Here is a 17014-nt window from a genome sequence, read left to right on the forward strand (position 1 = left end):
CCATCATCTATCCACCTCGTTATGTCCTCATAAAAGGCTATCAGGTTGGTCAGACATGATGTCCTCTTGGTAAAGCCATGTTGACTGCTCCTAATGACTCTCTTGTCCTTGATATAAGGACAGCACCAAGGATAAGTTGCTCCATCACCTTTCCAGGGATGGAGGTGAGGCTGACTGGATTATAGTTACCTGGGTCCTCCTTCTTACCCTTTTTGAAGACTGGAGTGATATTTGCCCTCCTCCAGTTCCCATTTCATCCCGTCTACTAGATACTGCAAATAGTAACGGCTTCTCTAATAGCAGGCTCTCCTGTGTTCTCCTAAATTCAAATCAGGCAAAGTCAGCTGGCTGAAGTTAAAAGATGTAGAAATAGATATAAAAGACTGCTGAAACCTTTGAAGTGGTCTGGGGAGGGCTCATGTTACCCCTTCTTTCAATGAGCAGAGGTAATAGAAGTGAGCAGTAATGGTACATTGCTTTGCAACAAAACAATGAATTTTAAGTGCTAAGAGACTTAAACTAATGCACACCCCAAAGTGAAATACAGGATGGTTCTTGCCAGTCCTAACAGACAGAGAGATGTAGATAGAGAGAGAATGTAACCAAGGAAAGTGAATTATACAGGTTTTGTTATGGGGCCTCACTAAATCAGTCAAGCTGGCATATGCAATTTCTTTCAGCTGTTCTCTATTGCATACTGCCTAATATGCATGGAAATATTTGTGTGAATGTGAGTCATCCTCATTTTTAATGAGAGAATTTTGAAAGATGTCCATCTAAGGAGCATCTGGTGCTTAAGGTACAGTGGATTGATTTCTTTCTCCACGAAATAATTTTAGTGAAATGCTCTGTAAGCTTGAGATGACCATAAATTGGGCCTTCTACAAAAACTACAAACCATTAATGCCTACAGAGTTCATGGATGAGAAGCTGCTGTAAGCTGGAAAACCAGTTAAGATTCTGCAGCATGGTGATACATGCTGAAGTCACAGAGAGAGCATATTAAGAAAGACCCTTTTACACTTTGTATTCCAATGGTGAGTCCTCTAAGCAGGCTTTGGAGGGATGACTAACTGAACTATCTCTTCAACTCCTGAAGTCCATTCAAAAAACACCATAACTGCACAAAGTGTGGAATCTGCAACTAAATCTCCTAACAGAACATAGATGGATTTCCAGTCTGTGCGAACAAATGCAGGAAAAAATAGCCTTGATTTAATACAAGTAAAACCTCCAATACTAATAACGATACTTATTATGATCTTCATTTACACAGCACTATTCATCTATGGTGAATAAAGGTATACATACTTAAGATGTAAAGCCCTCGATACTGCTTTACATAGATTGATGAGCAATTTTCTATTCCTAAACTCGAGGCTTTTGACTCTTTTTTTTTGGCCAGCTTTGAACAACTGGAGAGCTTCTTTGGAGTGGTAGACACTTTTGCTGGAAATAATATTAAAGAACTTACTAGGTCTGAAAATCAGGTTTTAAACTGATCACAGTGATTTGAGAACCCTCTAGAGTTTTAGACTAGAACAACAGATCAGAAGTCTTGAAATGGCTTCCTGAGTGCCCTGGGACTAAGCACTTAGATGTAACTTACTGGAAGGTTTTTCATAGAGTTCCCTGAAAGTTTGCCTGTGTGAAGACAGTAGGACTTTCCACAGAGCAACTGTGCTGAATAACCAAGAGGCTGTTTCAGCCAAGAGGCTTATTGAAGTAGAGACTAACTATTGTCACAACCTCACTATCTTTTCATGAATCAGAGGGTTTTGGAACTTCACGGTACGGGAAATTTTGAAGATGCTTCAGTTCAAACTGACTTGTCCTATCAAAGCTGGTCCAGATGGCAAAAACACTACCTGGTTTTATTTTAGGTAATCTTGGGGAGCAAACCGAACCTGATGCTCAGTCTGTGCTGCCTTACTGCTTAGGTCCATTTCCAGGTGAGGACAAGCAGCTCTTGCAGGTGGCTTTACTGCCAGGGCTTTCTGGCTGAGCTCTATGCTGGCATAGTCACCCAAGAAAGGTACTGTAATGGAAATTATTTCTTCTTCACTTGTAACTGCTTCTTCAGGAATTTCTTCATGCCTTAGTCTTATGTCTATGTTATTGCTAGGCTCTTCTGACTGGCAAGTGTCACACTTCCTGTCTTCTTCACTATCTGTATTGAGGTCTGGCTTCAAAGGAGCTTTTGGCTTGTGCTCTATGACATAAAGGTTTGTGGTATCATTGTCTGATATGGCCTGAAGCAGTGACCTGGAAGCAGATATCCAATTAGTCTGCAAGACAAAACAAGAAGAAAGAATAATTTTAGTATTACACTTTTGCAAAGTGCAACTGGCAATTTACTGAAACAAATAACAAAAGTATAAAGCTAGGAGATGGGGAGCCTGGTCTTGCCTATGTCGTATGCTAACTAATCAATTTTAGCTCCTCTTTGTTGCTTTTAGGATCATTAATGAAAACGTTTGTTTCTCTGATTTAGTGTGCTATCTTCTCCTCTCCCATTGTATTTAACCAAAGTTATTCTTGGTGGTAAAATGCAGGCTTCATAAAGTGCTATTCTGAGGACCCACAGCTTTCAAAACATTTAACAAACATGTTGCTACAAAAAGGCAGCAGCTTGAATTGAAAGAGCAGCCAAACAAGCTTTAGCTATCAGCTGCTGCAAGCAGTTTGATATGCAACTTAAAGCCATTTTGTGATCTAAGTATACCTTGAGTTACAAGTTTTTACAAATTCTGGATGATTCAATGAAGAACAAAAGGCCTGGTTGAAAGCTGCCTTGATCTGGGAGTATGAGGATGATGGTGAAGTTCATGTGGAAGTTCACAATCCTAGGAACCCTGAAGCTGTGACATTGAATTTAAGACGAGAAAAACTTGCCAAGGTGATGGAATCTTTAGCTGATAAAAAAAAAAAAAAAGAGCAAGGACAGAGATTTTCTGGAATCCTAGTTAAAAGAAATGTTAACTATCACATCCTTTCTCCATGCGACCTCTCCAATTACACTGACCTGGCGATGAGCACAGGGAGACAGGTGCAGGCCATTCCATACACCAGCCCTTTCAACCTGCTCTGCTACCAGCTACAGAAACTTACAGGTGGAGTAGAAGAAATAGAAATCCAACAAAAATCAGTCCTGAAAGTTTTCAAAAACATTACTGTGATCCAGGAGCCAGGCATGGTGATCCTTGAGTGGGTGGTGAATCCTGCTAATGACATGTACGCAGACACTGTCACAACAGTGATTCTGAAAGTGCAGTCAAGTCCCAAAATACAGAAAGCTGTAGTACAGGAAATTTCCCAAAAATGTAGATATGGATGTGTACAAGAAGAGAATGGAGATCACACTTCAGGATATGTTTGGAGAAGACTGTGTGAGCTCCAAAGATAGCTCTGTGCTGTGCATCATGCTGGACAGGAAGACCGCAAACCTTTCACTGGACACATGGACAGCTGACGGTGAGCCAAGAAGCGAGGATGAAGAATCCCTTTGTGAAATGGTGGAACTGGCTGCACAGAGGCTCTATGATGCCCTCAGCTCAGTGTGCTGACCTCCACAGATACCAAGGACACCTTCCAAAATCTTCCATCTTCTGTTTTGTAAAAGTAAATAAATATTTTTTTTTCTCTTACAAAATGAAAAAAGGGGGACTGTTGGACTTGATGATCTCCAGAGGTCCCTTCCAACCCCTAACATCCTGTGATCCTGTGAACAGTTTGTAACACAAAACATCCTTCTTTTCCACTTAGATTGTCCTGCAGGTTTTGGCCACTTTTTCCACTAAATTTTTAAAATTATGGGCAGGATGCAAGCTGGTATGTTCTCTGGTGTATTAGATTTTTTTCTTTTCTTTTTTTTTTTTGTCTCCTCAGTTGCTCTGAATTAGTTTAAGTTGCAATAAATAAATAATTAAGAGTTGGGGGGTTGTTGGGTTTTTTATTTATTATTTTTTTTTTGTTGGGTTTTTTACATTTCTTTCTTACAATTTGTATTGTGACCTGGAAATGAATATGCTGTTCTTTGAAATCTTAGCAATCCCACATAAAATACCCCTATTTTTCTTTTGTAATGGAATGAGTAGACACCTCTGCACGGTCAGCTTTTAAGTTGTTCTGAATGAAGACCTGTGTGATATGTACCTCCCATTATCATATTTATTATAAATAGCAGCCTAAATTCTACGCCTACCAAATGTGTGAACTGTCTGAAAGAAGCACTCACAGGTAAAGAAGCATCATCACTGTCTTTAAAGTATCTGGTCTAAACCTGAAGGAAACTGATGGAATGGCTGCCTCACATGTTAGTCTGCATAGTTCATCTTCCTGGCTTCTCTGTGACAATTGAACTGAGTGTCTCCAGTTCCTCCTGCTGCTTTGTACCATGGGATGTGACACTGCTTTAGATTCCAAACAGAATGCTCTCTCTGAATTTAAAGTACAAATTCTCTTGCCACCTATCTATATGACATTTGTGTTTCTGTCAAGAGCTGCTACCTTAGGTTGACCATGAGCCAGCAATGTGCTCTTGTGGCCAAGAATGCCAACACCATTCTGGGGTGTATTAGAATGGTTGTGGTTAGTAGGTCGAGAGGGGTTCTTCTCCCCCTCTACTCTGCCCTAGAGAGGCCACATCTGGAATGTTGTGTCCAGTTCTGGACCCCTCAGTTCAAGAAGGGCCTCAGGGAACTGCTTGAAAGAGTCCAGTGCAGAGCCACAAAGATGATTTAAGGGAGTGGAACATCTCCCTGAGGAGGAGAGACTGAGGGAGCTGAGGCTTTTTAGCTGGGAGAAGAGGAGACTCAAGGGTGACCTCATTAACGTTTATAAATATGTAAAGGATGAATGCCAAGAGGATGGAGCCAGGCTCTTCTCAGTGATACTCAATGACAGGACAAGGGGCAATGGGTGGAAGTTGAGGCACAGGAAGTAAACATGAGGAAAACTTTTCACTGTGAGGGTGACAGAATACTGGAACAGGCCCTCCAGGGGGGTTGTGGAGTCTCAATCCCTGGAGATACTTGAATCCCACCTGAATGCATTCCTGTGTGACCTGGTATAGGTGATCCTACTCTGGCAGGGGGGTTGGACTGGATGATCGTTTGAGGTCCCTTCCAGCCCCTAACATTTTGTGATTCTGTGATTCTTACTCACCTGTTAAGTCTTGAAACAACCTACAAATAGAATAAATATATGGAATATATGGAATATAGGATTTTCTTCTTGCCTCCATTTTACAGTGTTGCATTCATGAGTTTGTAAAACACCTTTCTCAACATTTCAGGAATTGTTTATAAGATCAGTTTACTTCTAGGCAGTAGATTTGGTAACTGCTTTATTGTATTGTCTACTCACACAGAGCTTTTTCTGCTTTCCCCCCAAATTTTATCTGACAGCTGATTAAGGGATCAGGAGCACTAGTAGTGTTCACCTTTGTCTCTCCAGTTGTGAAAGGAATAGAGTTTAGAATAAAATTATCATAAAATTGTTTTGGTTGGAACGTCTAAGATCATCTAGTCCCACTGTCAACTAATGCCACAATGGCCATTAACCCTGGTCCCAAGGTGCCGTGTCCATGTGGGTTTTTTTAACACCTCCAGGCACAGTGACTCCACCATGTCTTTTGGTAACCTATTCCAATGCCTGAACACTCTTTCCTTAAAGATTTTTTTCCTAAACCTCCCCTGGAGAAATTTCTGGCCATTTCTTCTCATTCTTCTCATCACATCTGATACTAGAAAGAAGAGACTGAAATCCACTTGACTACAACCTCCTTTCAGATTGATGTAGAAAGCAAAGAGGTCTTCTGTCATCCTCCTCTTCTTCAGGTTGAACACTCCCAGTTCCCTCAGATGCTCCTCATAAGATTTGTTCTCTAGACCATACAGCAGCCTGCTCCAGCAACTCAATGTCCTTCTTGTATTGAGGGGCCAGAACCAAAGAGCAGAGTAAAAGTTCCACAGTCCAAGAAGAGATGGTTAGTGACCTGCCTCACCACTTAGACATACTCAAGTCTATGGGGCATACACCCAAGGGTACTGAAAGGAGCTGGTGGAACTGCTTTCCAAGACACTTTCCATCATTCACCAGCAGCCCTGGCTAAACAGGGAGGTCCCAGCTGACTGGAGATTAGTAGATGTGATGTCCATCTACAAGGAGGGAACTTCAGACCTGTCAGTCTGACATCAGTGCCAGTGAAGGTACTCCTGCAGAAACTGGTGCAGAAACTAGCTCATGGTTTGGATGGGTAGACCTTTAGCGGGGTAAAAAAAACTGTTTGGATGGCCAGGCCCAAAGAGTGGTGGTGAATTGAATTAAACCCAGTTGGCAGCCAGTCACAAGCAGTGTTCCCCAGGGCTTAGCACTGGGACTGGCTCTGTTTAATATCTTTACCCATGACCTGGATGAGGGGATTGAGTGCTCCCTCAATAAGTTTGCAGGTGACCATAAGCTGGGAGGGAGTCCTGATCTGCTTAAGGGTAGGAAAGCTCTGCAGAGAGACAGGGACAGGCTGGACTGATGTTCCAAGGCCAGTTTTATGAGATTTAACAAGGCCAAGTGCTAGCTCCTGAACTTGGGTCACAGGAACCCCATGCAACACTACAGGCAGAGTGGCTGGAAAGCTGCCCAGCAGTAAAAGATCTAGAGAAGCTGATCAATAGCTGTCTGAACATGAGCCAGCAGTATGCCCAGGTGGCTAAGAAGCCAAACAGCATCCTAGTCTGTATCAGAAATAGTGTGACAAGCAGGACCAAGGAAGTGATCATGCATCTGTATTCAGCACTGGTGAGGCCACACCTTAAGTACTGTGTTCAGCATTGGGGCTCTTAATACAAGAAAGAGCTTGAAGTACTGGAGTGGGTCAAGAGAATGGCAATAAAGATGCTGAAGGGTGTAAACAGATCTTATGAGGAGTGGCTGAAGGCACTGGTGTTATGTAATCTGGATAAAATGAGGCTAAGGGTAGACCTTCTCACTCTCTACAGCTAGCCGAAAGGAGTTTGTACTGAGGTGAGAGTTGGTCTCATCTCCCTAGTAACAAGTAATAGGATGAGACAAAGCGGTCTCAGATTGCACCAAGGAGGCTCAGATTGGATATTAGAAGGAGCTTCTTCACTAAAAGGGTTATCAAACAGTGATACAGCGTCTTGAGGGTGGTGGTTGAATCCCCATCCCCGGAGGTGTTTAAAAGATGTAAATATGGTGCTAAGGGACACTGCTAGCACTAGACTTGGTACTTAATGATCCTAAAGATTTTTTTCCCAACTGAAACAAATCTATGATTCTCTCATATCTATTATTTCTTGATTCTGCAATATTATCAACATTACAGTATTTCTCTACCACTCTTGGCTAATACAGGCTGAATTTCCTTTTATAGATGCTTTGCCTTTGCGGGAACAGCTAAATGTGTTTTAAGTAAGTACATTTTGTTGTCAACCTATTTATGCAAAGTGGCACTCTGGTTCATAAAACCTATTTATCCTTTCTTTAACATGCAGCCTTAATGTATTTCACCTTATCTTCTTCACCATGGCAAACTATTCTTTGAAACTATTATATAATTTTTGATGGTAGTTCTTACTCTTTTCTTGCTGAACTTCTATCCTGCAGTTCAGTTCTGCTTAAGCTTGTTATTACATTGAAACAGCATCAGGTCTTGTGCTTTCTTTAAGGCAGCAATTCCCCAAATGCTGAATATACTATATTTCTTCCTTGTCTTTGAGAATCCTGGCTTCAAACAAGTATTAAATGATCAGATATAGCACTTTCTGAATGCATGGTGGAGAAGAAGCAAGTGAATTAGGTGGAGTTACTCTTACTGGAGTGGCCAATGGTCTGAATCCTAGTCCTGAGAACAGGAAGTTGCCTGGTGCTTGTATGCAGATCAATTTCTTTAACTGAACAAAACAGTGAAACTGCAATCTTCTAACAGCACTTTTGAACCTCTGACTTCATACAGCTGTACATTCACACACAGGATACTCCTTAGTCCAGCATTATCTGTCTTTGGCAAAATGGCTATCTGATACCACCTCTTAGTTCCCCACTTCTTTGTCTGCATTTATGTGGAAGAAAAAAAGAAATCAAGATAGAAAGCCCTCATCTGGAATATCAAAGTTTATACTTGCTTGTTGAAGGAAGTCATGCTGATGTTCAGCAAGATATTTGATTACCACCAGCCTGTCAGACTCTTCTTAAATTTCATTACTGATGATTTCATTCTGTGTCCCAGATTTGGACAGTGTCTGGTTTGTAGACACATGCCAGCTTCTGCCTGATCTTTTTCTAAATAGACACAAGTCTGCTTTGTTAAGTCTTGCAAGCTGCCTTAAGGAACCAGATCTACAACTGCCAGATTAAGTTCAAGCTTGCCAGAAAATAGACACAAGTCTGTTTTGTTAAGGCTTGCAAGCTGCCTTAAGGAACCAGATCTACAACTATCAGATTTAGTTGAAGCTTGCCAGAAAAATCAAAGAGATGTAAAAATGAAAGCAGTACAAGTTCCTGCTACAAAAAACACAAGGCTGAGACTTGAGAGATAAACTAGGTACCAGGTGCAAGCAAAACTGGAGTAAAAACTTGTTTAAAAGAGGAGACCAAAGGATAGGAAGATGCAGGCAACATGGTCTCCAGAAGCCTCTTTCTGACAGCTGATTTCCAGGTGCTTCAATTCTGAAATTCAGGTACCAAACTCTTTGCCAAAGCATGTGGGAAAGCTGTGGGCACAATTTATACATACTGCTGACCCTTGATGCCTATTGACTATTAGGTGCTCCTCATCCAGAAACCAGCTACTACTGGATTCCTCTGGAAATGGTTAGAGAGTAAAGGGGGGAGAGATGGATTTCAGAAAATACCATATACATGGCCTCTGCTGTATGGCTTCTGTGGAATTAGGCCAAATTACTGTAAATTTTGAATAAGTTATACTTAATAATCCGTTCAAAATGGTGAAAACTGACAGGATAGAAAAACTAACAGTCTCTGTCTCCCCTCCTTCAACTTTACTTTGTTTTGTTTTAACAACCACACCTTTAAATATGCTCTGTAATGTTCTCAAAAAAAACAAACCAGCTTGAGAACCTTATTTAAATTAAAAAGTGTAAACAGCCTCTGCCCAAACAACAACTCTCCCCCATTCTGTATTTCTATTACTCTAACTTTTCAACTGTTGTTATTAGACATTTACCTGGGTGAAGTGTGAAAAGACTAGTAACTAGCATCATTCATTAATATTTATTAATCAGTAGGAAAGATCTCCCTTTTGTGTGTTTTCACACCACGAGAAGAGTACTTGCCATATCTTGGAGGGCACTGCTGTTTCTTGGACTTGGTATACTGGGCCAGAACGATATTTTCAGCCTGTAAAAAAATATCCTAAATTTATTATCAGGTTAAATGACTGACATTTCCTATGCATTTAAGGTAACTACCATTTATAAGTAATATTTTATTAGTATTTTTATCACCATCAAAGCAAGATGTTCTTCAATGTCTACTATGCATAATGCCAATTAGAACCTGAAGACCAAGCCTGATAGTCTACACTAAAATGCTGAGTTCGTGATGATTTGCATCTTTATTTAAGGATGAAAGAGTTGTGACAGGAGGTGGCAATGTTATCTTTTTCTGTATGTTTAACTGTTGTATATTACTAATCCACTATTACTTCCACAAAACCACCATCTTCACTGAGGACTCTTGGACACATAGGAGGAAGCTTGTTTTAGTAAGTGTTTGCTCATGGACTTTACTTCAAAGTTTATTTTTCCTCAAAATAAGAGTAAGCTACTTTTGTTTTTAGCTTCTGTGCAATGACATCAGTGGCCTGGAACACGAGGCCTGGCTTCTGCTCTTTCCTGATCATTTTCAGTCTGGCTCTTTCTGGGAGCTGTTACATACAGTGTCTCACTGTTTCACCTGACATGAACCTAAACACACCTTCACTAAAAGCTTGTACCAGCTGCTTCTGCTATAGAGAAAGTGGTTTGCCAGTTGATCTGTTCAAATGGGTTTCAGATGGCTACTTGTCCTCAGACCTTTCATAAGTGTCCCATTTTTCGAGCTCCTGCTTTGCATCAGGAGTAGCAATCTGCTATGCTCTGTAGAATTCCTGGGCTAACCCCACCATGGGCACTACCCCAGGCACTGTCTTCCCTGACCTTTCCTGAGAGGACAGACAGTAATTGCAGCCTGTCCATAACTCCTGCCAGCTTGGGATGCTGGTCCCAGTCTAGCAGAAGCCAGGTGTGGTTTTGCTGCAGAGGGGCAGCAGTTGAGTAGGATGGGAATTTTGAAGAGCTTCTGTGGAGCTGACGGATCCTGCAGGCATCAGTTGCTGCTCACTGTTCATGATGAGCACCTGTGGGAGCAAAGGGACATTGTCCCTCTTCATTTTTGAACTGAAAATTCCCTTTTAGCAGCTGCTCTTGGAGCATCCCCATCTGAACTTTGTCCAGTGACTCAGCTCCATAGGGGAAAAAAAAATCTCAATACACCTGTGACAGTCTCTGGGAGGTTACATAAGCCACATTACCCTGCCTGTGGTTTGAGGCTATAGAGTTACTGGATTATCTTGTTGATCCTGTGAAGATGGATGTGTGGCTAAGTAATTTTTTACATACTAAACAGGTAATTGAGATGAGAGGATCCTTGGGATCCTCCATCTTAGTTCCAGGTATTCAACACTACTACATATTTAATTGCTATTTTGTAGTGTTGCACTGGGCTTCTGTATGCTGCTTTTTCAGTTTAAAAAAAAATTTCTTTCCTAATGGACCCAGATGATGAAGTATAATCTTATGTTTAAGACAGTAAAGTTTACTCTAGGTCAAAATTTCTGTGTAGGTCTTAGAAGTTCTCGTCAAAGGGGTTAGATGAGATATAGAGCAATTTATAGTAGAATTTAGAAAGGGAAGTGCTCAGGAGACTCAACGTGCAGTGCAGTCTATTTCCCAGTAGCAAGGGCAGGAGTTTAGCCTGATGCTTAAGCTAAAGTGACCTACAACAAGCAAGCCATTTTTCTTATGGTGGTAGCAGTAGCATATGCCCCCTAGTATGATACCTTGGATTAACTTGAGGATGGTGTACTTTATTACTGCAGAGAACAATTTCTCCTAAAATAAGAGGATCTAATCCATATCTTACAGGCATTCTTGTTATTCCCTCTTCTTGCTACTCATCTATTCATTGTTTCTTCTCATGATGTGCTTATGTGCATAATTTATGTAGTTAACATTCAAATATGCCTGTTGGAAACTGCTTAGATGGCAACATCAATTCACGTATGCTGCTGGAATTAATTTTTGTATTTCCATGGAAGAGTCATGACTATCAGTTGTGAACGGAAGAGTAAAACAAATGCATGCTTTTTCCATATAGATAAATAGATAACCTATTTTCCACTGTAAGAAGTGGTCCTTGCTCTTTTCAAGGGTGTTTGAGGTAGGAGGTAGTCAGATAATGTATCACAAGTAAAATATTACAGATTTTTTACAAACTATGTGGTTTGTAGTTGCCCTCACTTGGTGAATGTGCGATGGCTTTTGTGTTGTGCACTTTTTGTGTTGCATTGCTTTAATGACAAAAAAGACTCAGTGCTATGAAACTCAACGTTAAGCAACAAGGAAGAAGTGCTCACAACTTCGGTCAGTATTACCTTCTTACCTTTTATGCACCAGAAAACAAGTGAGAAGTGCAAAACACAGAAAGAACATCATGCCAAAGCACAGGCCAGCCACAAAATGTTCAAATTCTCCTTTATCTGATGGGGAAAGAGAGAGTTTGAATCAGACCTGCAGTATCAAGAATAGAAATGCTATATTGCCTCTGCAAGAAAAATACTTCAAACAGGTCAAGTCAAATTTCACACAAGTTCTGGGATTCCTCTAAGTGAAATTTATTTAAAGCAAGACCTGGGATCTCTGAGGGGTGAGAACCTTTCAGGTTGGAATTTTTAGATATCGATATATACGTACATATATATGTGCTGAATTCTTAAATCTACTATCTGAGGATAAATGCTTTATAATAAAAGAAGTATTCCTACTCCCTTTGCCACTGCATGAGCTCTGGTTTGTTTAATGGTTCAGTACTCTAATGCAGGTCCAACTTAATAAGAAACTATTTGAGTGAAATTGACTTTTAATCTGTTTCAGCTTTTACAAGTAGAGTTTGGGGTTCTTTTGGCAAGATGGTCCTGATGTCAATAGTATGGTTTGTGTTATTGGTAGGTGGCATCCTTCACTTCTCACTGTTACACCACCGTCCTGAAGGAGGTAAAATGCCTGAAAGCTTAATGAGGGTTGATCAAGTGCAGTGAGAGCAGTGCTGCTGTTATAGGCACCAAAGCAGTCTGTGATGTGAAGAGTGAGTGGTGGTTGAGGTATCTTGTACAGACAGCTTCAAAATAGCACCAGGAAAGTGTGATCTACTAGTATAAGATTGTGTTGGTGATAAAAACTGCATTTGCCAAAAGTCTTTTATGACAAAGAAACCAAGGGAAATAGTAAAACTAATGTTTAAATTAAATGTAATTACCTGATTTTTAACAAAATGTTACATTAAATTAACTCTAAATTGCTTTCATTTTCCTGAAAAGTTGAATCCTATCCAAATATATTCAGAAGAATGCATGGAATAAAGCCCTACAGTAGAGACACTTTAATTTCTTGTGTTGTTGGGAGAAAGGATTTCACTGCAGGGAGAAGAGGGGGCATAATCCTTGTTTACTTCAAGGAATATTTTAATTTGTTTTCTCTTTCTTTCTGCTTCATAGTGGCTATTCAATTGTTTGTGTTTGTGTTTCCTTCATATACTATAAAATAGTTGTAGTGGGGAGAAGCCATTTCCATACTTCCACCTGAATTCTACAGGTTACTTTCCTCTGGATGATGATGGCATCTTAGTCTGTTCTTCTGCAATTCAGAAAACTTCAGCTGAGTGAAACAGTCAAATCAAAAAAAGGTCTGCTACAGTGATAAGGTTTTAAAAATGTTTGAGAATCCATGTTTAACTGACCTCATATGATTACAATGTATTAAATTTTATATACATGTAACTGCATGGGTTTTCTTTGTGTGTCTAGGCACTTAAGGAAAAAGCAAACTTTTGTCAGTAAACTGCAGGACCTGTTATGGAAAATGTACTTCAGTTATTAGAAAATAGAAGATACATTGATTAGCTGTCACACAAAACAGATTTTTTTTTTTTCCTTATAGCTGATGGCTTTGGTGTCTAACTGGAAACCAGTTTTATATAATTGTTCAAGATTTTGCCGTGAGCAAAGACTGCTGATCCTAACTACTCACAGGCACAATATTTAAGCTGCTGAAATCTATGATTAACAATTAGCAACAAAGAAAGATACATAATATCTTAATAATCAAAAGGTGAGAAAATGTTTCAGAGATGAGAAACCCTAAGTCTTCCCTGCATGTTAGGTAATGAAATACAGGTTAAGTTGCCCTGTCCCTGTGATGCATGGTTTGCCTCTAACAAAGGAACAATTTTGTGCCTGTTACCAGTAACAAAGGACTGAAAAATAACTCTTGTGCTTGAGCGCTCCTTGGAAAACAGGAAAAGATAGAGTATAATGCTGTATATAGCACATAAAGTGAGTCTTGATGCTGGACAAAACAGATCTCAGCTACCATGGTACCGTATTTTTGAGTGCTGAAAAGCTGTGAACGAGTTGGAGGGCCTTCACCAGCGTTAGTGAATCCTGAAATCTGCACATGGTACATGGTTTTTGCCTTCAGTCCAGTAAGATGGTAACTTGTGGTTGAAGAGTTGAGAGTAACAGCTAAAAGGCAAGAGGGGTTGGAGGAAGAGATTGTTAGACCAACTCCTGACAGCTAAGTCTGTATCACTGTAGCTCACTAGGGAAAAGGAACAAATTTCTGTGCCCTACTCCACAGCTGGAGGAAGCCACACTCTGCAGATGTTCTTTGGATAGGTACAGGATTTCTCCAAAATGCTTATGCACATTTTAAATCCAGAGGTGAAAAGCATGAGCTTTTTACATACCAGGCATGCTTAAGTGCTGAGTGCAGAAGGCTGTTTATACTTTGTGACAGGAAAATGCACCTAACATGTTGAATAGTGGTTTCCATGTTGGGTGTAAGAGCTGACATAAGGACTAGACCCTATCACATGCTTTACCCTTGCTACACTAGTCACTAATTATCCACCTTAATTAATACCGGTGCTATTATTCAACATTCAGTACAGAAAAAGGACTGTGCATTATGTTTCCTCTGCTTTGGACATCTTTCAGCTCAACATCAGCTAGAACATAGAAGATTTCACCTCAACATGAGTAGAAACTTCCTTACAGTGAAGGTGACAGAGCCCTGGAACAGGCTGTCCAGGGGTGTTGTGGAGTCTCCTTCTCTAGAGACTTTCAAAACCCACCTGGATGTGTTCCTTTGTGGACTATCCTAGGTGATCCTGCTTTGGCAGGGGGGTTGGTCCTGATAATCTCTTGAGCTCCCTTCCAACCTTTGATACACTGTGATACTGTGATACATTTCTGATGGTTCAGTAACTTTTCCCCTGGCCAGAATAATGCAGTCAGCAATGCCGTAGTTGCCTTTAACAGGTCAGAAATTACTTTTCAAGTTTGACACTGCAAATTTAAGATCTGTGTAGAAGTGGAAATGGTGCTGTAGCTTACAGACTTCCTTCCCCTAAATTTTCCCATAAAGTTGTTCTTCCTGGAAAACATGGCAATCAGCTGTCATGTCACTGTTGATTGACTGATTGGGGCAGAAGGAAAAGTTCAGTCTTGGACACTTCCTCTTGTGCTTTCTGATAGGTATTTGGGGTGGAATAGAGCCTCCCTGAAGATAGTGTCAAACTCCTGCTAATGCTGTGTACTTGAAGCTTTGGTTACTATTTATGACCTTGTAAAGGCATGAATCAACATGAACTATAAAACCTTTGCTGTTCTCTTCTGTTGGTTGCTTAGGTGCTATTTGTCTTCCATAGCTTGTCTTTAATTTTATTTGAAAGCCCATATATGTGAAGTTAATGTATTACTATTTATAGCAAGAAGATTTTCACTGCGGAACAGAAGAAAAATATTTATCCGAAGAAGATGGTGATTTTTTTTTAAATTTAAATTAATTTTTTTAATTTAAATTAAAAAAAAACCCTGAAGCAGTTTGAGCTCAGAAATATTTTTTAGGATGTGTATGTGTTTCATCCTTTGTAGTTACACACAAAGCTATCAATTTTAGAAAGTGTTTTTAAACATCAAATTTATAATAATGTCTTTGAAAACAGGCAAAAATAAAAACTTGTATTCCCTGCTAATTGAGTTAGAAAAACAAATATATTATTTCTTAAGTGCAATAGATAGGCTCAGAGCCAAGCTTTGCTGAGTTGCAATGAAACGTGAAAGTACTGTTACTGAAATCTTAATATCTCAGAAATACGGAAAGCATAAATCTTCCTTTCAGTGTTACTAGAGAATTTTGCAGTAGTCTCAGAAATGTAAGTTTTAAGGAACTATCTTTTTATCAATAGTTAGCTTGAGGTATCTCTAGAAAATTCTAGGCATTCATAGGACCATTTAAAGTATTAAAACTCTAACCAGGAGCTCCCCTTTGAGAGTGTTACATTCCCACTCAGTAACACAGTAGTGTGCTTCAAGAGCACTTAGGAATTTTCTCTGTTGTGACTCTGAACTGCCACTTTGCTCTGAACAATGGTCACTTACCCAGAGACTTTGTCCCCAACGAATCTGTGTAGCTGATCCTGTATCCCTGGAGGAAACCCAAACAGTCTTCAGCAGCTATTTCAGTCCACTTCACAAGTGCAGAATGCTTTGTGATATTCAGAATTGTCACATTATTGGGACCTGTCCTAGGAACTTAATCAGATAATACTTTTAAGTTCTTCATCAAAGTTTATGTTTATGCAACAGACATACAAGACTAAAACCTAGGTGCTAGTTGTCATAAATATACCACAAAGTGTGGAAAAGAGAAATCCTACAGAGTGAAAAAAATTCTCATCTTGAGAAACAGAAAATTAGGTAGAAACTGTGACTGTCTCATTACAAATACTTTTACTCCAATAGCTGCAGCTGTACTTGTTTCAACTGGCAATACAAAACACTACCAAATTGAGATTGGACAATCTGACTTTACCCAAAGTTAAATTTCAGCTGCATGGAGTAGTAAGTCCAAGACCTTCTTTCTGTTATTTTGGTAATGGCATTAATAGTAATAATAGTAACAATAATAGCAATAATAGCAATAATAACAGTAATGCTAATAACAGTAATGGTAATAACAATAATAACAGTAATAATTATACTAGTAACAATTCTAGTACTAATAATAGTAGCAACAGCAATAATAGCAGTAACAATTATACTAATAATGATAGTACTAATAATAGTAGTAACAATAATAATAATGGTAATTGTTGTGGGCTGGATTCACACCTCAACAAATTGGAGATTTACCCCCAGAATAAATTTGCCACATTAACTCAGAGTTTTGGAAGCAAAATGAAATTATATTTGCAAAAATGAACTAAATATGAAATGATAAGAAGCAACAAACATATACAAGCTATACTTATGTATATTCAGAGTTCAACAACACCAGAAATAGCCCTTGTACAATAATTCAGCTCTTCCCACCCCCACCACCCTGGACACAAAAGCCCAGAGAGGCCATAGGCAGCCAGCTAACAGCTTCTCTCTATCCTGTCTTGGTCAGTTCTTACCACAGCCTCAACAAGAAATGATCAGGCCGAGGAACCAAGGTCAGGAAACAGGGACAGAAGGCAAGCGTGCAGCAGAAAAAAGAGAGATGCTCTGTGTGTTCCTAAACCATATAGGAATTTGCAGAGACAATGAAATAAAATAAACTCATCTCTGTTACTTACTTACTTGCTCAGCCTCTTAAGAAAAAAAGTAATTCTTCAGCCCCTGGATTGAATTCTCTGGAAGAATCTAATTCTTATTTACAATTAAGCATAG

The 17014-nt window shown here is 39.7% G+C and overlaps 1 protein-coding gene across 1 annotated transcript in view; it reads right to left on the reverse strand.

Annotated features, from left to right (window-relative positions):
* Nucleotides 1–1874: 1874 nt before the first annotated feature.
* LOC128979815 (interleukin-6 receptor subunit beta-like) overlaps nucleotides 1875–17014 on the reverse strand; it is a 39261-nt gene continuing 24121 nt past the window's right edge. Inside the window, exons 11-15 of the mRNA XM_054398207.1 lie at nucleotides 15740–15892; nucleotides 13676–13819; nucleotides 11683–11779; nucleotides 9315–9378; nucleotides 1875–2288 (exon numbers count right to left, since the gene is read on the reverse strand). Of these exons, the coding sequence (XP_054254182.1) occupies nucleotides 1875–2288; nucleotides 9315–9378; nucleotides 11683–11779; nucleotides 13676–13819; nucleotides 15740–15892 (872 nt within the window). The remainder of the gene's footprint in view (nucleotides 2289–9314; nucleotides 9379–11682; nucleotides 11780–13675; nucleotides 13820–15739; nucleotides 15893–17014) is intronic.

Source organism: Indicator indicator, chromosome Z (assembly GCF_027791375.1).
Source record: "Indicator indicator isolate 239-I01 chromosome Z, UM_Iind_1.1, whole genome shotgun sequence".
Lineage (NCBI taxonomy): Eukaryota > Metazoa > Chordata > Aves > Piciformes > Indicatoridae > Indicator > Indicator indicator.